This window comes from Corapipo altera, unplaced genomic scaffold (genome assembly GCF_003945725.1).
Source record: "Corapipo altera isolate COAL_440 unplaced genomic scaffold, ASM394572v1 61, whole genome shotgun sequence".
Classification (NCBI taxonomy): Eukaryota; Metazoa; Chordata; class Aves; order Passeriformes; family Pipridae; genus Corapipo; species Corapipo altera.
The window spans coordinates 6,866,348-6,886,936 of record NW_020884910.1 but is presented as its reverse complement, the minus strand read 5'-3'; the positions used below and the strand labels follow the sequence as shown (position 1 = coordinate 6,886,936).

Here is a 20,589-nt window from a genome sequence, read left to right as displayed (position 1 = left end):
AAAACTTTTTATTTTCTCTTTTACTAGCTTACCTTATACACTCCACTGATTCTGGTCTTGATTTTAGATCCTGGTCTTTAGCAGCCACTCCAAAGTGAATGGGGAACAATCCTCCGAGAATAATGTCTCCCTTCTTCTGTGCCCGTTGGTTTGGCCCATAGGCAGCAGTGTTCCAGGTAAATAGCAAAAGAATCAAGCAGCAGCTATATAAAGTCATTGTTCCTCTTTTCACCAGGGAGTTATAGGAGGCAAAATTGGTAAAGATGATGTAAGAAAACAGATGTCGTAATGTCTAAGCTTTTTCTTTCCTTAATACAGCACAGAGAGGATTTGGGGCACATGTTTGCAGGGAGATAAGCAACAAGGTGGGGACCACAGTGCTGGTGTTTCTCCCTCTGTCGTCTCCATTGCAAAACAACTATTCAGCAGTCCTTCTTTCTTCATAACCAAAGCATTATGGAGAGCCCATCTCTGAGAACTGCAAAAGAAAGACTTGAAAAGTGATCCCAACTACACACCAGTGCTCCACATCACCACGATGGTCCTGCTTTGTCAAATCACCCCCTCAGTATGTCCCCGAAGATGGCCCCACTCAACAACCCACCTGGGACACCTTACAACCTAGACAAAGCCAGGCACTCCTGTGACACTAGCCACACCTCCTCAAACAATGTCAGCTGCCTGATTTTCTGCCACATATGTAAGGCAGTCTAAATCTTCTGGTGTGACTGGTCACAGGAGATGCTGTAAAACCTATGATGAGGCATCCATGAGCAGAGCACACCGAGACCTGGATGGGCAAGTGGGAAATAAGGAAGCATCAAATGCAGTAAGAATCAAACCTTTTTCTGAAACAAATAACTGATAATCTTTTGGTGTTGGTTCATCCCCTCCTTTCCATACATCGTTCTTAAATCTCTGGTTTGAACTTATCTGTGCCAAAAATGAAACCAAGTCACAAGAAAGAGTTCTTTCACATTGAAAGGGAGAATGACTTTCAGGGAATCATTTGAAACCAAGATATTTCTCCATAATGAATCATGAAGGCTTGAAAGGTTCGGTAATCATATAATTGAAAGCTTAGCTACAGAAGCCTTTCAGCCCTGCTTCCTGGGGATGAGAAATATTGCAGCTTTTCCATGCTCAAGCACGTCTACAGGCTTCCCAAATGAAGAACTAACTTAATTATGGTATATGAAAATGACTACAGCTCTGGGGGAGGAGGTAGAACAAAAAATTCATAAATAGCTCTTCAGCCTATTTGGAATAGGTCTAAAAGCTAGCAATAAAAATCTGAAGTTAGTCAAATTCGAAGTATAAGTTAGGCATACATTGTTAATCCTGAGGACAGTTAATTGGTGAAAGAAGTCATCAAGTACTTCTCAAGTGCTGAGAACCTTTTTATAAGAATGCCTTATTATGCACTAAATGCATATTTGATCTTCACCTAGGTAAAAAAAAGAGCTACTGCAGGGAAAAACTGTGATCATGGGACTTCTTCTAGTAGCCAGTCTTAATGATGGTGTATGCTGTATGACCACCAAGCACTTGGAACTATTTCATATATTTTTGTTATAATGAAGGTCAGATGCAGCAGTCAATGAGAGAAGAGAGACAAAGCTCACATCGTTCTCACACCTCTGTGGTCAACGCACCTAGACAACTGGGCAGACACTGCAATTCTCTGTGATGGGTCCACTCACAGCTATTCTTTGGCCCTGGCTTGAACAAGTGCATTTTTATTGGCAAGAGCGATCAAACCTTTGTCTAGATATCAAAATAGCTCTAGGTATTGGCATGTGGCCCTTTGACAGCTGGATGACAGAACTTTAACCAGAACCAGGATTAGGAGGTGACAGAGCAATGCAACAAGTGAGTGTCCTCAAGCATTTGGGGACAGAATATTCTAAGTTGGAAGGGACTCACAAGGATCATCTAGTACAGTTCTTAAGTGAATGGCCTGCACAGGGATCAAACCCTCAGCCTTGGTGTCATTAGCACCATGCTCTACATGCTCTAACCAGTTGAGCTAATCTCATTTCTCCTGGCAGATAAAACAGTGATTTTGGCTTCTTCAGTGCCAAATAGACTGAAGAACAAAACACTTTTCCATGTCTCAGTCAGGGAAAGGTCATCTTTATCCCACCACTTATGGTTTCAGAAAAGATATAAACAGTAGTAAAGTGCTGATACAGTGTACTGAGGTGAGGGCCAGCACAGGCAGGGCCAGCATTTAGAGGTGAGATGTTTGAAACAGGGAGAATAATTTCTGAAGAGACGCTGCAAAGTGATGGGATGGTATGACTATATGCTGTTTAGCCAAGCTCATCCCCTCCCCTGACTCCCTTCCAGATGGCAAAGAGACCTGGGGGACTGCATGCTCCTTCAGGCGCAGAGATGGAGACAGCCAGCAACGAGGTCCCCTGAGCCTGGGCAAGGAACGTGCATAGGACTTAACCAAGGTGGGATGGGGTCAGTGACTTCCCCATATACTGCAGGAAGACAGTGAGCCTGAGACCACAGCCCTCTGATTTACTACTCTATTTTTCTGCTTTTCCTTTAATAAGCCTTTTTTTTACCTTTGGAGTTATGCGCTTATGGAAAAGGAAACAAGATAGACAATGTAATTTAGTTTGCTGGGATGCTATGGAGGGGTTTGGGCTGATGCTACTGAATATTTAGGAACAACTTTTCCACACCAGAGAGTACACAGCTGAAGTATTAAATGTAGAAAAAATAAATGCACATTCTTATTCCTCTTTTCTCACAGTAGACAAAGTCAAAAGACCTAAACTGGTAAAATACAGTTAATTTTAAAACAGCACTTACAGCACTTAGTCCAAGATGTCATTCAAGAGCATGACAATGGAAGAGACAATGAAAACAAAGTTATTCATTCATGGTATAGGGTAATACTTGGTATCCCCCTGGATAACTTGCAACTAGTTGTTCTCAGGGACAGGATATAAAACTGAAATAACACCAGAAGTGCTGTCTGGGAACAAGATGGGCTGTCTATATATAAAGAACATCCCTGAGGCAGCAAATTAAGGGATAAATGTCCAAATATGCAGTGGCACAAAATGATATCCAGAAAAAGCAAAACTAAGTATATGCTTCCCTCCTCATAAATCTCAGTGTCAAAATGTACAACTCTCCATACCCAAATACCAGCTATAGCTGGAAAACCAAACTCATTTACTGGGAGACACGGGTCTCCCAGCTGCTTTCAAGTGCTCTCCATGCCTGAGGATGACTATTTTGAAAATAATTATTTCCCAATGAACAGTAGCAAGCTTGCTGCCAGATAATATCCTCTAGTATCAACTTCTGTTGTGGCAAATTTTCCTTCGGTTCTCTTTTTTTTAATTAGATTAAGATCATGAGCCTCTTCGTTACTAAAGGAAAGCATTATACAGCCAATGATTGAATTACCTGCTATTGCATGACTCCAGACATAAAACTTAGCAAACTATAGGTGGAAATTGTACTACTAATAGAAAAAATTACTGTGGTCCTGCAGTTTTCAGCTAATAAATAAAAGAAGATTAAATTAACAAGCAACTGAATTAAGATGGAAAGTTGGGATCCATTGCTATTTTTTCCTTTGCAAATGTTCTTAGATGTAAAACATTATTTAGTATTAGCACTTAAGTTCTTTGCTTATAAGCTCTTCAGTGCAGAACACCTTTTCCCTGTACATATATTCAGCAAATGCAATTCCTTAATATTACTTATGGAAGAAAAATATTAAAAATGAGTAGTCATTTTCATATTTTTTGACACAGCCATATTTTTAATCCCCCTTCACTTCTAAAAATAATCTTCAATATTTTGTTCCACTCTTGTTTATTAACTAGCAGACATCTTGATTCTGAACTCTCTTGGAAGTGGAAGTAGCAGCTATCTCACCTAAGCTTCAGTGGAGGAACTGAAAGTGGTTCCAAGAACAGGTGACTGTTGTCATGGCAGAAACAGCTGAGGTGGAGGGAGATGGTACCCAGGGTACAGTTGTGGGTATTTGAAAAGGTTACAGCAATTGGTACCATTTTGCTAGTTGAATGAATATTTTAGTTGTCAGACTAAATCATGCAGAAAAACCAGAAATGTTTAATAAATCTTTATTCTTCGGGTGAAAAGAACTGAATGGCACACTCATAGCATATATTACATATGAAGTGCTTATCAATCAAACAATAACTAACCACAATCTACAAACAGCAGCTGCTCAAGAATCTACAGTAGCTGAGTTGGAAAGGATCTCAAGGGATCATGCAGCTGCCCCTTAGCCCAAGAAGGGCTCAGCAATAGTAGTGCAATTCCTGGCATATTTTCTCTAAAACTTTTTGAGGAAGAAGACCTGTCAGACATCCAGGGCAGCCTACTCCAGTGCTTCTCTACTCTTACCAAAGCAAATGTTTTCTCAAGTCTAACTTGAATGTTTCTTTTGTTAAAGCTTAAGTCTGTCTTCTCTCATTTATTGCATGCAGGCCAGTGCCCCCCTGCTCATAATCACCTTATCTGGGAGTTGAATTCACCTCCCCCTTTTCTCTTCTTTTTTCAGACAAAGCAAATTAAATTAATTTAATTTTTTTTTCCATAAAGATTCTTTCCTGAGCTCAGATTATTCCTGTTTCAGTCCTCTGGCCCCTCTCCAGCATGTCTCCACATTTAGAGCAGACTGGTACCCAGAAATGGACACAGTGTCCTTGTTTGGCCCTTACAAGTGCTGAGCAAAGCAGCAGAATTACTTTGCGTGTCTTGCATGCTACGGCCCTGTTTATACATCTCAGCATGGCATTTGTCTTTTTTGGAACAGCATGATATTGTTAACTTATGGTAGATCATTAGCTGAACACAAAGCAAAGTTCAGCATGTTTATATCCATAAAGCCATGAAACCTCAGAAGAAATTGTCATTTTCCAAAAGCTTTTCCTTCACATTCAGTTCAAAGGTAGAATCTGCTAAACTTCATGTGATCATCCTGGTTACCAACAAGGAACCAGCATGCACAAGCTCAGCTGAGACTCTCAGGCTTTCAGGACCTTTTTACAGCAGAAAACTGGGGAATATTCCTGATCATGCCCATGGCAAAAGGATTGTCCCAGATCCAAAAAGAGCAGGTTTGTCCCACCTCTGGGAGGCCTAGATGTCCCATGGCCAGAACAGTCTGCTTGTGAGGTTGCACCCAGAGCTGGGTGGTTTGGAGGAGCCAAGCTGCTCACCCACCCCTTGGGGCCTGCTGGGCACAAAGAAAAAGCTTATGAGAACTCCAGCTGCACGTCCACAAAGCACTGCTCCACCAGGAGACTTGCATACAGCTTCTTTGTTTTGATAAACCACTGCTTTCTGATGAAATGGTGCTTTGTCAGAAAATGCTCAAGCACTCTCTTCAGCTTTTGATTGTTGAAGTTTCAAAGTTTCTATAACTTTCCAGCAAAGCTCAGTCGGGAGCTGTGGAATCTGATAAAATAATTAATTACTGGCTGGAGAGTTATACCTTATGTAATGCAGGTGCCAGAGCAATTCATTAGCTTTTTTGTGGCTTTTAAATCTGAGAATCATTAAGCCTCACTTTAATGAAGAGTTGTAGTTTGCTACAGTGACAAAAACTCTTCAGCAGATATCCTGCTGTACCTTGAAATTCTTTCATTAATTCAAGGTGGTAGATCACGGTAAGGTTGGAGCCATGAGCAACATACCTCTCCTCAACAGACAAGGAAGAGGTTCAAGTAGAACAGAAAACAGAGAGGATATACATCATTAACTTTGTGTCCAATCATCTCATTGCTCAAGATGGCTAAAGAAGGGCACTTCTCTGGACAATGGACGCAGGATACAAGCCTTCATAGTTCCAAGAGCAGACCAGACTTCTAGTGCTGAGGTACCATGACAATGTGAGAAAACATAAATTGTTCACAGTTGTCAACAGAGCAGGCATTACCTCAGCACCTCTTTGGTCAAAATGAGGGACAAGCACATCAAAGATGTAATGAAAACCAGACTGCTGGTGTGCTCAGATGGAAAAGCTGTGCTTGAGCTTTGTGGAATTAAACTGCTCAATCTTTAAAGGCGGCAAGTATAAACTGAAAATTTACTATGAAGAACTTATTGCCAATGCAGAAAAGCACAATTCTTACACAACACACTGCCCAGAAGAAGGAGATTTTTATCTGGACAAATAGCATGATTTGGAAATGGAATCTCAGCCTTGGAAAAGTTGGGAGAGTTCTGATGGGTGTAGAGCAAAATTTAGATGTAGAACAGAAACTCTTCTGAAAACATTACTGATACGCTTGGTTTGAACTAAATAAAAAATGTGAATGCTAGAGCTTTTACTGAGAATAAGATTTTACAATATCATCAAAACCACAAGACCATCAGCATCACCAGAACAGTATTTCCATGCCCTGCTATTAGCGTGAGGGCATGTTATCTGTCGTGGATGGAATTTTTCTGGTAGGAATTAAGATGCTAATTCACTATTAGACTACAGAAAACGTATGTTAAAAAAATGATACATTACAGTCACATCTTGCATTGCAAAAACTAAGAGGAGGCCAAAACCACAGCATGCACATTGGCCATAGTACTAAAGAAACTGCTGAAGCTCATAAATAATAAGACCTGGCCAGTTCAAATGAAGAAAGCCATATACTTAGCACTGGGAGGAATAGCCTGTGGAAGGAAAGGTAGGCCTAAGAACATGTTTAGTTTGGTCATGAAAAACCTGAGCACTTGTGATAGAGTAACATTCTCAATTCTCCAAGATAAATTAAATATTAAAAACAATATAGTAAACCAGGCAATTGTAACATTTAATTCTGCTACACCTCATATGCCCCACATTGTTAAGTTTGTCCATGAGTTACCATTTAAATTTCCAGAATTTTTGTATATTTAACATTATTTTTATGCAGCAGCCACATCTTTAGCTTTTCTTTACTCCTAAGATCATATATTGGTGTCCAAATAATACTGAACCTACTGTGAAAGAGTGTGGAGTCACACCCTGATCTATGTTTAGCACTACAAAATACCACAGTGACAGAAATATGCCTACGATATCACTGCTGATACTCTGCTCAACACAGAAACTTGATAACAAGGAAGCCTAAACTGTCAGAGGCTGATGTCTGAGATATAACAATATGGAAAATGGAACCAGGAGTAAAAAAAAAAAAAAAGAATGTTATGTTTCAAGGAGTTTCAACAAATCTGGCTGTAGCAACAGCAGTCAAAAGAGCATCAGCTCCTGGCTCTTGCACAGCCAGGTAAAAATCCAAACCTTCTCACAGGCAGCATTCACCATGCATGGATTTAATGTGGGGTTACAAGGCCTCTGATCTCCCTTCCACTTCAGTCCTGGCTCATAAAGTGCGGACAATCCCATGCCAAGCAATATAGCTATGACTGCACGGTTTTTTAGCAACTGTCTGTCCATCAGGCTTTGGGATTCACATAACACTTCTCAGGTAACTTGCATCAATGTCATCTTCAACATCCCTATTCAGTGTGATTTGGGTCCTGCAATGTGATACCCCTTTGTGGAAAGAATTCTGTGTTTACTGATGGTGGGAAGGAAAAAACCAGAAGTGGTAATAGAAAATACCTTAGAGACTCATTGAAGGCACTCAGCAAACACCATCAGCAAACGCAGAGCTGTAAGTGGTTTTTAAGTGCTTGGTGGAAATCTATGTGGAGGGTGACCTATGTCTTTGGAGTAATTTCTACACAGATGTGGCTGTAAGGTAGTCTGAGAAGCAGCTCTAGGGACCTTATAGGCAAGACTGGTTTTGTTCTTCTGAAGGGTGTTTTCTGCAATAAGAGTTAAGGCTCATTGCTATAAGACATGTCACAAACCTCTGAAACAAATACTGGAAGGGAATAAGACAATTCTGCCACTTCTCACCTTTCCACTCCTGTGTCTTCTTCAGTACAAGTGCAGTAAAAGTACACACATGTACACATAAGAGGGAGTACTGAAATGCATTTGAGGCACCCTACCAAGCAAAGCATTCTGCTCCGTCCCCAGTGCTCACAAGGAAATGATTTGATAAGAAACAACACGTGACTAATGCACTAGATTGCTTAATGAACTGCTGAGAAATGCTGAGGAGCTTCAGCACCAAGCAGGAGCCATGCAGAACAGCAGGGCTTGGCCGGATTTCCAGGTCCTAGGAAGTTCCAGAGCCACAGCAGCCCATTTGCAGCCTTTTGGGAAGCTGCCCTAAACCCACTAGTTATTGATTATGCTAATTTATGCTGGGAGCTGCATCAGACCCTTGAGCAATCTCAGATTTAGAGACTACAGGGAATCCATCTTGTCTACATCTTAGAGCTGTCCTGTTTTGCCTCTCTGCATTCCAGATTCTGACCTGCTCTTGTTGTGCCATGGTTTACCAACTTGGTTGTTTCCTACGCCTCCTGTTAAAAGCATATAATCTTATTTGTTGCTTAAAGGGGACGAAAAGATGCCTTGGACATAATACCAGTCTAAGGCTTCTTGGTAGTTTCAATGATTTTGTCTTCATGTATGGGGAAGCTTAAGGGAGACCCTTAAAATCTGCAATAAAATAGGAGGTGAAATACTTTGCTAAGGTCACATTTTTTATTAAATCAGTTTCTCTAACTTCCCCTGTTTCTAAAGAAAGCCTTACCCACCACATTAATAAGTATACATTCCAGTGACAGCTGTTTTACCCCACTCTGTATTTTTGGGATGTGGCTAGACGTTCCCGGACAGATGGAGAAAGAAAGCCTGGGGGATGCTCTGATGCTCTGCAGAATGAAGACACTTTATACCCTTGTGGTATGGTGCATATGGCACTGGGATGTGGTTTGCAAAATTTGAGTTGTTCAGACTTTTGCCTGCAGGTGAAACAGCCGTGCATTCAACCTGTGTGCCTCTCAGGGTACCTCACATTCCTGCATATTATATATACATTCCTGCATCTCAAGCAAGCCTTTCCTGTACATTAAACACAAAAGCTTTGCCAGCAAGTGTCACTCGACTAAGAATTGCTCTTAATTCCTAATTTGCAGAATTAATACCTTTTCTGGGTCTGCCCTTAGGAGGTACAGAAGTGCTAATGGGTGCTGTGTTCACAACCCACAGAAGTGAACTTCACCACTGCTCTACAGAATGAACCTGCACAGGTAACCGGGAAGTTTCTTCATCCTTCCCAGCTCCTAATCTATCTTATTCCTCTCTTACAAGAAACATCTCTGGAACGCCAACAGGACTCAATCCCCCTAGCAAAGTCCTTCTTCCTTGCTCAGCATGCCCATAAAACAGTATGACTGTGTTACACTCTTTGCATCAGGCCACTTCTTTAAGATGAGCTTTTCTAAAAGCAAGTGAGAAGAGGCTTCAGCTCAATTCTGTAATATCAATAAATGCCAATCAAAGAACACAATTTATGAAACTGTGTTGCTCTAGTCTGTCTTGGAAAGAATATGGAGCAACTATCCTAGTTATCAATTCCTGCATGCTTTGTATCATACACTTCACTTTAATTTTTGTCTCTCATTCTTCTGTTTAGAAAATAACAGGTTAGAAGGTCTGGACACTGGGGGAGGCCATTTTGAGCTGTTTTTTCTGTGCTACATTGTGAGACAGAAAAGAATAGAGAAGCGGTGGGAGAAATGCCAAAGCAATCAGTCATTTGTAAGTAGCTAAAATTACACAATTTAGTGCAGTGTTATTCAAAAGAGATGTCACACTTTTTGATTGGCCAGCGTTAGATCTGCTGGTTAGCAAGCTGAAAGTTCAGGGGACATGAAATAACAGAGTAAGAACACTAGAATAAGGCAAAGCATAATTATCTTTTTGTATTTTTCTGAACTAATTGACCAACTTTTGATCATTCCTTTACAAATTAGCAGGAGCAAATAAGTTCAGATCATGTAAATAAACATGAGAAGAAGAATCTGCTTTGTATCAGCAAAATTCTTTCCAAAACCTTCTACAATTTATCAATATTAGGTGCAAGCCACTAAATCTGTCTGTTAAGGGCAGCTTTTAAATAAAGTAGGATAATATATTTCTGATTACCACTGGATATGGTTTTTTGAAAATGATGTTCTCCCACATCCATGTCAACAGATGTCAAACTGAGTATCAGCTGAATCAAAGCTGACTCAGGCTCTTCTCTTGGATAAAAATAAATACAGATCTTAGAGCTGCACATTTTTTTAAATCAGACTTTATCAGGTTGCTTACAAGGGAAAAACATATTTTGCTTAGTAATTTCTTTTAATTTTATTTGATTTCTTTTTTAAAAATCTCTGCATCTGAAGCAAAATGCTTTATTTGGTCCTTTTTTTTCCCCCTGCAGAATCCTCAGTGAATCAAACAATAAGGACAACTGTAATTCCAAGCCAGTTTCAACATAAATCCAATTCAGAAAAAATATGTACGTGCTCAACTTTAGTGAGACTTGACTTTAATGAAATTTAGTAGATTCTAAAAGCTTAGCATGTTCTTTAGTGGTGTGCCATATCAGAGACTAAAGTAGCCCCTGGTTGGCTGCTCCATTCTCATTTATACTATTATTAAAAACAAATAAACACTGTCTTTGTGTTGGATGGTTTCTTTTTACATTGAGTCCAGCAGGATTTATTAGTAAATTCTTATGGAATTTTTGTCGTCTTTTTTTTCAATCTTTTCTCTTATGTTTCTAGTTCTCTGCTGGCCCAGGATGACTTCCTTTTTTTTTTTTTTTTTCTTCCCATTTTCCCACTGCTTATTTTCTCTTCTATATGATTTTCTGAACAGAATAATTATTGTTCCTTTTCCAGTTTTCTTCTCTCTCTTCCTTTCATTCTAATACCAAACCACTCTTTTCTATTTTTATATTTATTTTGCCTGTATACTATGTGCAACCTCTTCCTGTTAAAGAAGACAGGAGGGAAGAGGATCCCCAGGAAAGGAAAAAACAGATTCAGTGTAAAGGGGGTCTCAGAAAGCTCATTATAAATGTTAAATTCTAGCAAGGATAAAAGTTCTGCTGAACGCATAAAATCATTAAACATAAATCAGAAGAAGCAGAGGAGAAACTCAAAAGTAGAACTGCAGGCGTGAGGGCAGGTGAGCAACTGGCACAGACAGGCACATGCCCCACTCTAGTCCTACAGTGAGAGAAGGCAGGTTTTGCTGGCTTTTCCTTGCAGAGCTGGCTTGTGCTAGCATGTCCCACGGGGGCTGGAGCACAGGGAGGAATACAATACTGTATGCTACACACTGACCCCTGAATGGGAACAGTGACCCTTATCTGCCTATGCAATGTGCTGGAAGATCAATGTGATATGCAAGGACATGTTTATCAGTTATGATTATTTATATTAGCCACCTAAGAAATGCTGTCTGGACCTGTGGGCTGCACTTTCCTGCTGAAGATGTCAGTAAGATGATACCACAGACCCATAACATACAGCCAGAACTGGCAAGTAGCAATATCAAAGAAGCAGCACGCAAGCAGCCAGCATCCCTCACCCCTATTGCTCCATCTGCCCTCTTCAGGAATGCATCATATTATTTACAAGTTTGTACGTAGCAGAATTGCCATGACAATTTGTAAAAGATGGAGACGATAAGCGTAAACATTTTTTCAATAATCACACTTAGATTCTTTACAGAATTCATCTTGAATCCTACAGGTGTATGCTTTCTATCCTGTAATGTAGGAGGAGGATGGAAATCGCCATTCAGATGCCAGTCAGCAGTTCATTTGGTATAAGAGCCTGCCTCTAGCAGCAGCCAATGATACCTGCTTAAAAAATGTTATGCTAGACAATTGTAGGGCTAATGTCTTACAAGACACTAGCTAGCACTTGGTTAAAGCCCTAAGGAAAAAGTTTTGTGAAAAACAGCCTTAATTTTATAAAAGTCAGCCCTAGAATAAAATAATTAACCTCTTAACTTTTTTCAAATTCATTTCTCTTCACAGTTGAAACTCCAACATTCTCCTTAACAAAATATATATATCCCTGAGTGATATTCCCCTATTGAAAATTCCCCGTCACTCTCCTCAGCTAATACAATCACCTAAGATATCACAATCTCACCTGTGATTTTTTATTGCATCACCATTGGAGGTCATCAGGAGCTTCAAGGAATCATCAAAATAGATCTCGAACCCTCACCTTAGCTTTTTCCTGCCAACTTTGGGAGTTTAGCTTGAACTGCTGAGACAATGCAATGAACCAAATCAGCTAGATTGGGAATTGAAGAAGACCAGGAGCATGGCTCTTGCTGGGGAGACTGCCCAGCTAAAGAGCATGCTGTTTTAAGAATAACATCTCAAACCACTACAACTAGATCCAGAGGAACATGCCTAATAATGTTCCAGTGTGGGCTTCTATTGAATACATTTATCTCAATAGATCTATTGTGCTTTTAAACAGAAGAAGGCTAGGAATTGTATCATTCTCACTTCTAGGTTAATTTAGCTGGTGAATTCAGTATTGCAGCTGATTCTACTAACATATTATTCAAGAAGTTTCATATGATTTAGCTGGTAATTACTGCTCAGTGAGAGTAAAGACAACAGAATTGAAGTGCAGGTAGGGACAAGCAAAGCTATCCAGCTTCTAAAATAATCTGTATTCAGAGCAAAGGACTTCATTCATTCTTTTCATTGTACAAAAATAAAATTCATAAAGTGCACGTGTTAATTTTCTTTCAGCACACAACATCTTATGTTCTTAAAACAGCAAAAGATGGAAAATTACCATCCTTTCTGGCAAAGCTCCTCTCTGAAATAAAGCAGGAGGTCCCCAGGCTTGCCTTTGAGAAGTCTAATTGCTAAGCTTTGTGTTCTCCAGTTTTCTAAACAGAGCCTTTTCCCCTTGTGTTAGACATTACAACATAATTTTTTCTAGTTCATAATTTAAAAATGATTGGTGAGGGATACCAGAGCTTCAGGGTAGGACAGATGACATCCTTCTCTGCATCATTTCTATATCCAGCACAGAGAGTTCCCAGCAGCTTGGGAGTAGAAGCAAATACAGGGTTTGTGTCATGGAAAGAGTTGAAGAGCGCCCTGCATTATTGCACAGACTGGAATGGTACTGCTGGAAAGCTGGGAAGGGTGCCTGCATGCTGGAGTACCAGCTCTGCCAGGAGAGCAGGACTGCCCACTACAGACATAGGGGCAGGGAGGGAGCTTTTGACCAGTGAGTTAAAAACTAATATCAGAACCACTGGAAGACACATGAGAGTTTTTATGGTCTTCACAGTCCTTTTTGTCACATTGTCCATGAATCAGAAGACACTGTGGCCACCGACTTCATCCATGCAACCCTAAGAAACACAGCCACGGTAACTGACCACAAAGTGGCAACCTCTCATTAACACAGTGCTTTTTAAAATACTATTTTTTAATTGACTTCCCCCTCATTCCTTTTTGAAGGCGATCCTTCCGGAACAGAAAAACACTCAGGGTCACACTCCAGTAAGCCCCAGCCACCTTGCCTGCCTGCCAGCTCTGCAGCTACACACGCTTCATCTCCGGGACGACAGTGTGACTTTTGGAGGCTCTATGCCTCATTTAGCCCTGGTAATGGCCTAATTGGGATGGAAAAATGCAGGAGCAGGAGTGTGATAAAGAAACAGCTCTGCTGTGCTTATTTAAGTAAGCAGAGAAAGAGAAGAGAAGAGAAGAGAAGAGAAGAGAAGAGAAGAGAAGAGAAAAAAGGAAAAAAGAAAAAAAAAACCAAACCAAAAAGAAAACCCACCAAACCCACATTTTCTACCTTGACTAGATATTTATGTGTGTAGCCTTGTTTATAATGGGGCATTATGCTGCCTGCTTGTGCTGCTATAAGGATTCACATGTCAAACGAAGGAGTACCAGGAGAGGGCCAGACTTGGATGAGTGTGTCCAATTCCAGTAATCTTTTCCACAGGAGATAGCCCCTCACCCCCTGGGCTTCACTCCATCCCCACATGGTTCCTAATAAGGGCTGAGATAATTGCTGCTTTTGTTATCTGTATGGGAGGACAAAGTGAGCGGGAGAAAAGGTGAGTGAGAGGAAAGGCAGGTGACAAGAGTGACTCTTTCAGGAGCAGTGATGGAAGGAGCTTATGCCATTAACCCAATGTTCATTCACCATTTCTCAGCCATACTTTACTCTTTCCTGGGAGGAATCTTGCTACCTACCGCAAGAAAACCATTCTGCTGTCTCTTGAGCTACTCCCAGAATATTTCCTGGCACCCTATAAACTGCCCAAAGAATGAAATGCTACCCTTGCCCTTGGGAAATCTCAGAAAAAGAACTGGAGGGAGGAAATACAAACCATTTATAAGTTTCAAAAGGTGAGGAACCTCTTCATTTAGGGATCTGTTCTCCAGCAACAACAAGAGTGCAATACCAGGGAATGAACCAGACTCCTCTTTATCTAAAGTGATAAAGATAAACCAAAAGTATACTTCACACTGGAAAGGACAGCCTTCCCTTCTGATGGTCCTTTTTTAATGTGCTTTCACCATTCCCAACAAGATCCCAGCTATTTAACCGACTTTTTTCCCTCCCTTTTCCATCTGAGGGGGAGTCCTATGTTATCTCAGAATGAAGCATCCTTAAGCTGGAGCCAAAACTGCTCATAACAGCATTGAAGTGATAGAATTGCTCTATACTTGCCACTGTGTAAAGGACAACCTATATCCATTTTAGCTCTCCACCCTGAGGACTGGTACAAAATATCCTGTGTTTTGTTCACTCTAGTATTAAAACTTCCAAGAACAGATATTTGGCTGATAAAATTTCCAGGGGACCCACCTGTCAATCACATTCTCACTGGTGACATCTTAAAAATCTGATTGGGTTTTCGTGCTCTTATTTACATCACAGCCCTATAAACATTCCCACTAGCGCAACAGCAGGGGTGGCAAACAGCATGGAGTAAGCACGAGCAGCCAGTGGGAGGGAAAAAAAATCAGGGATTTTCAGGCAACCCCTCATGCTTCCTTTGGGAAACTCACTGGAATTGTTTCTAATAACTCTTTACTCACATTTCCTGCCTGCTTCTTATTACGATTTCCTTGATAACTTGCAAGTTAAACTGTGTCATGGGGGCCGTGCTGTACCTGTCAAGTGGCTAGTAAAAAAATGATGGTTAAGTTTCCCAGGGCTCTAGGGGTAACATAAAAATTTCCCTGTGGAAGCTCAATAAAATTCAGCCACAGAATTGTTTCTGATGAACTAGAAGTTTTAAGTGCTTGTCTCAATCTGGCAATTGCCTAGGTACTCATACTGGTGATGTGCTTACAATTAGGATATGCAAGCAGAATGTGGCATCAACCAATACAAGAGGACTGGTTCTACAGGTTAGGCTTGGAGCTTTAAACAGGACAAATTTTGAAAGTTTAGAACAATCATCATTCCCATTGACTGGTGGTGTAAAATCAAATGGGAAATGTAAATTCAAGTGTTAAGCCAATCCAATCATGGACCAAAAATGCACTTCTAGCACAAAAATATTTACACTAAACCAGAAGCTATCTGGAATAAAAGATGGCAATATAAAATACTAAAATTCAATTATTTGTAACATGGAAGAAAGGAGAAATTAAAGTTAAAAACAAATTCCAAGACACAGTGTGCAGGGAAATTACGAGGGAAATTTATAAAATCAAGGAAATGCTAAATAGTTAACAGAGGTAAAGAGGTAAAAAAGACATTTTCACAAATATAAAATGTGCTTGAGACTGGCCATGAGCCCACTGCTAGATACGGACGACAAAACTGTAAATGACAATCAAAAAAGGCGGAAATATCCAGTAAACATTTTGTCCTTCGCACACTGTTTTGTCCTTGGAATGAAGCTGTAGAATGTATCATCCCATATTACGTCAGCCCAACAAAATTCACTGTAGGTAATAAAAGGAGATGTGAGACGAGATCTGCTAAAATTAAATGTTTTCAAATCAACAGGCCTGGAGTCTTACATAAACTAAATGAGGAGTTCTCTGAATCACTAGTGTTGATACTGAACAACTCATGGAAAAACGGGAAAATTTCAAAGGGTCAGAAAATTGCAAGTGTATCTAGTTACTAAATAACTACCAAAAAAGGAAGGCCCAGGAAATTATAGACACCAATATAATATATATTATTATAAATATATATTATAAATATATATTATAAATATGTACTCCAATATCAATCTGGATACAATAATGAAATTAAGTTACTATTCTTTCTAAAAATCAATGAGAAATAAATATGATTAATCTGAACCATATTTAAAACCCCCCCCCACTGTTCTTTTTATGAGGTAATGAATAGATAAAAGACAACTATGTAGTGTACAATATGGGCATGTTCAAGGCATATTACTGACCAGTTTAAAACCGGCAATTAATGGATTCAAAACTAATTTATGGATAGATCTCAAAGGTTTTGTTAAAGGGATGGTATCCATGAGGGGAGTAATTTCTAAAGATCACTCAATCTCATTCTCAACCTATTCCATATTTTCAAATCAGTCCCTTGGATTGTAAAACAAAATCATATTTGTTAAAAGCTGAGACAAACACAAAAGCTAGCACTGAAGAAGATGGTTTTAATGTATGAATGATCACTAATTTGGAATGTACAAAATTACAACTCTCCCCTAGGCTCCAGTGGTTTTCTGCGCTGTGCTCAACATACTTATCTTTCTGGTGGCTCTGCATTGAAATGAACTCTATAACTAAATCTCATGTTTCAAGGCTTCTGTGGACAGCCTGCAGGAAGGAGAGGACAGTTCTTTTTTCTGATGCCCAATTAACCCACACACTCTAGGATGCTTGAAGGAAGACAAAGCTTCACTGATTGGCAGCAGTTAAACTGGGACCCTGAAAAAGTTGCACCAGTGTCCTGTTAGGACACAAAGGATCTATTTTTTCTTAAGTGCGTATGTTGGTCTATCTTGCTCACACGCTGAGGGTCAAATTTAAAGTCAGATATGGAATTAGGAAGGAATTTTCCATCCCACAAAGATTGGCGAGAATCCCAAGTGCAGCTAACTCACTGTTTTCTCTTCTTATCTCCCTAGACTTGCACAGGGAGATGCAAATAGCAAACTTAAACCCAGAGACTTAATAGATTTACAAGATTTTAAAGCAAAAAAAAAAAAGGACATATTTCTTCAGGGGATGCAATCACTGCATGACTCAAAGAGGCTTGTTTCTCCAGAGTCTACGTGGAGCAAAAGACGTGCATGGCATTTCGGTAAAGGGAGGGTATATGTGATGTATGTCTCACAATAGTTTTACTAAAAGCTCCACGGGACATAACTCAAGCCTCAGGACTTAATGAAAGCCAGTGTTGTATAGAGGGTGCTATAGATGTGTCATTGTCATAAAATGAGAACAATGTGGCACTGAATTCTGCTGCAGATCATCTAAACTTCAGTTGTTGAGGATTAACTCACTTAGCAGAGTTGTGATGTTTCAGCTCTTAAAGTCCATCTAAAAAAACCGCCCAGAAACCAAGCTAAAAGGTAGCCACTAATTATAACTCTTAAAACTACTTTTGGTGTTGACATATCACTTTACTGACAAGGAAAGTGTTTCCTATAGTGTCAGCACAGTAAAAGTTGAAGTCTAGGTCACATGTATACTTGTCTCAAGCATAAACAAAAAACCCTGATAAGGTCCAGATCCAGAGCCCTTTTCCTGTGGGTGCTACTGTAGTGAAGCAGAACAAGCCTGGATTGATGTTGAGATAGCAGGCTAAACCTGCAGTGTTAGCAAGGGTGCAATGCTTTGTTTTGACTTACACACTGAATAGAGCAAAGACAAAGCCTCAAGAGGAGAATAAATACAGATGAGCAAGAGGTTATTTCATTGATAGCTCACTTGTATGAGAGCTGCCCACACTTACAAGGGGAAGTGGAAACACTGAACCTGGAACCCTCTGGAGGCTTCTCACCAAAGTGATGTCCTACTTTGCCTCTGACTGTACAGATTCAATACTCAAAATGGGCCCTTGCTAAGTCCAAATCTACCAGATCTGTAGCCATCTAAAAGAGCAATTAGGATACAAAGTGAAAGGAAATACTCTTAAAATTAATTTATCAATAGATCTCCCTTCCCAATATTGAAAAGACAGACCAAAGGTGTACCACAGAAATGCACCTGAGCAAATCTGGATTTCTATAAACTAGAAAACTCTTGTAAGATATCAGACTGGCATTAAAAAAGCACTACAACAGTCAAGGCAACAAACATTTACGAAGTGACTGGGAGCAGCAAATCTTTGTCAAATCATTCAACCCTTTTATTGTTGATCTTGATTATGTCAGACAACATTGCTAAAGACCTTTGCTAAAGACTCAGCAAAATCACCTTTCCAAATTATAAAATGTCGAGGCAGACTGCTCCTAAAACTTCAGAAGACAGCATAATCACCTCTCTTGCTATTTGCAAAGATGAAGGAAACAATTTCAAACAAAACAAAGTACCCCTTATTAGGAATCAAGGAGAACACAAAACTACATTAGCATTTGTAACCTCTTTCTGAGCTCAGCCCATTAGCAATAGAAACATCGCTAAGAACACAGTAGATGGAGGCACTTCAGTAAACAACTGTATCAGTGAGATTTCGAGTGCTCACTGTATATGCCTAATTTCTTGCCAGCTTCATTTCTTGCTCAGTCATTTACCTGTGCGATGTCTGGTTCCCTAGCCCGTAAATAGACAATAATTAGCTTTGACCTCTTCTGTGGAGGATGGAGGATGTTGAGACTGAATAACTGTTCCTCAGTAAAATAAAAGAACAGAATATTATTATAAATAAAATTATGATAATGATACTGCATACTCCTCACATAGCTTCTCTCCAAGGATCTAAGACTTCCTAATAAACATTAAATTAATCCTTGCCACCACACTCTTGGAAGACAAATTATTCTTTGCTACAATTTATTTGCAAGTGGAAGAACTAATGAACAGCTAATGCTTACACATCTAATTTTAAAAAAATGCTTTCACAATTTTATTTATAAATGTTTATTTAATTTCCCAAAAGTGAAACTGGGAGAAGTATACTATTTCATGCCAGTCTCTCTCCACGCCTTCAGCTCTTTGAAGCCTTACAACATTGAGCCTGAAAATTCAATTTCTCTGTCTGGAGGCTCAGCACTAATAGCTCTGTCTGGAACATCAGTATCAAGGGACTGTGTCTTCAGAGTTTAGAGGAAGGCAGCAAAGAGCTTTCTAGAGAGATGGGAAAAAAATTCTATCATTCATTTTAGAGAGAGATTATTAAGTAGTGACAATTATAAGAGCATATTATTTTTGTTATCAGCATCCCAGTATTACAGTATACACCAAAATTTATGTACGGATACAGAAAAAAAATGGATTCATACCTCTATACTAACTTGCCCAAGTTCTCTCTCCAAAAGAAATCATCACTGCTCATTTCAGAACAAGACTGAACTGGGATAATTAGCCTCCCACCTGAGGTCCCATCACCAACAGTTATAAGCTATTTAAGTACTGAGGCAAAAGGACTTCATATTTCTAACAGTAAGTCTCATAATTAGCAATGAATATTCTTACTGCTATGACTATGCATCATTACTTTAAAAAAAAAACATCTTTGCAAGCCTGCTATATTCTTGGGCCAGTAAATTTTCACTAGTGTTTAAATTTTCCACTGAATGACATACACATTCAGAGTGTTTTTAAAACTCCACAATAACTTTCTGTCTATTCTGACTGTAGCATGCAGTTGGGTAAGTTCCCCAAACATATTATTGTGCGCACATTAAGACCATCAGGAAGAATCAATGCTCAAACTGTACTTCGGAGATAAAAAATGAGGATTGCTCTGCTGAAATCCAGAAAACCAAGTTCAACTTCTCCTTTTCCTTTGTAAAAGGTGAGGCATTTTTCACTCAGTTGTCCTTACCTTGTGTGTTTGTCATCATATCTTCTATCAAGAACTATGAATCAGACAGCACCATTGTTCATGTTTTTGTATTTGTGTGATTAGTATTTCTGAATTTATAAACATATGTTTATATTCAGGTATTTAATGCATTTATGTATTTAAAAACACATAAACCATCAGTGTGGCTTTGTCTGTGTGTCTGTCAGCCTCCTGTTCCTGGTTTTGGCCTTCCTAGTGAGACACTCAGCTTTGCTGCATCTTCTGGGATCTACCATGTTAAATAAAGCTTGCATCGTGTCAGCCCAGTGAAAATAAGCAAAATAGTCTTTACTTGCAGCTTTAAAACAACACAGTTTTTAGGGAAAAAACCTTGATGTCTCATTTGCAAGGACACAGGTTCCAAGCCAGTATGGTTACACAGGCCCATCATCTTAAAAAGTTCAGGCTTTGTGACAGGCATCTGTTTAAGCACCATTTACTGTTAATGCATTTGACACATGTTGAAATGTATCACCCATTGCAGTTGGATCAGCTTTCCCTAAGCCAGAGTATTTTATTTAGACCTGTCTGTAAATATGTTGGTGTATAAATATAGACCTGTTTCTGGTATAATTCCATCAAAACAAATTGCTGAATAAAGACAGCTAATAGGAACTTAAGAAATTACCTGAAAGGAAGAACTTTCCTGATACAACTTTT

The 20,589-nt window shown here is 39.5% G+C and overlaps 1 protein-coding gene across 1 annotated transcript in view; it reads right to left on the bottom strand.

Annotated features, from left to right (window-relative positions):
- CASR (calcium sensing receptor) overlaps positions 1-20,589 on the bottom strand; it is a 74,448-nt gene that overhangs the window by 41,497 nt on the left and 12,362 nt on the right. The window contains exon 2 of the mRNA XM_027653489.1: positions 33-478. Within this exon, the coding sequence (XP_027509290.1) occupies positions 33-217 (185 nt within the window). The 5' untranslated portion in view covers positions 218-478. The remainder of the gene's footprint in view (positions 1-32; positions 479-20,589) is intronic.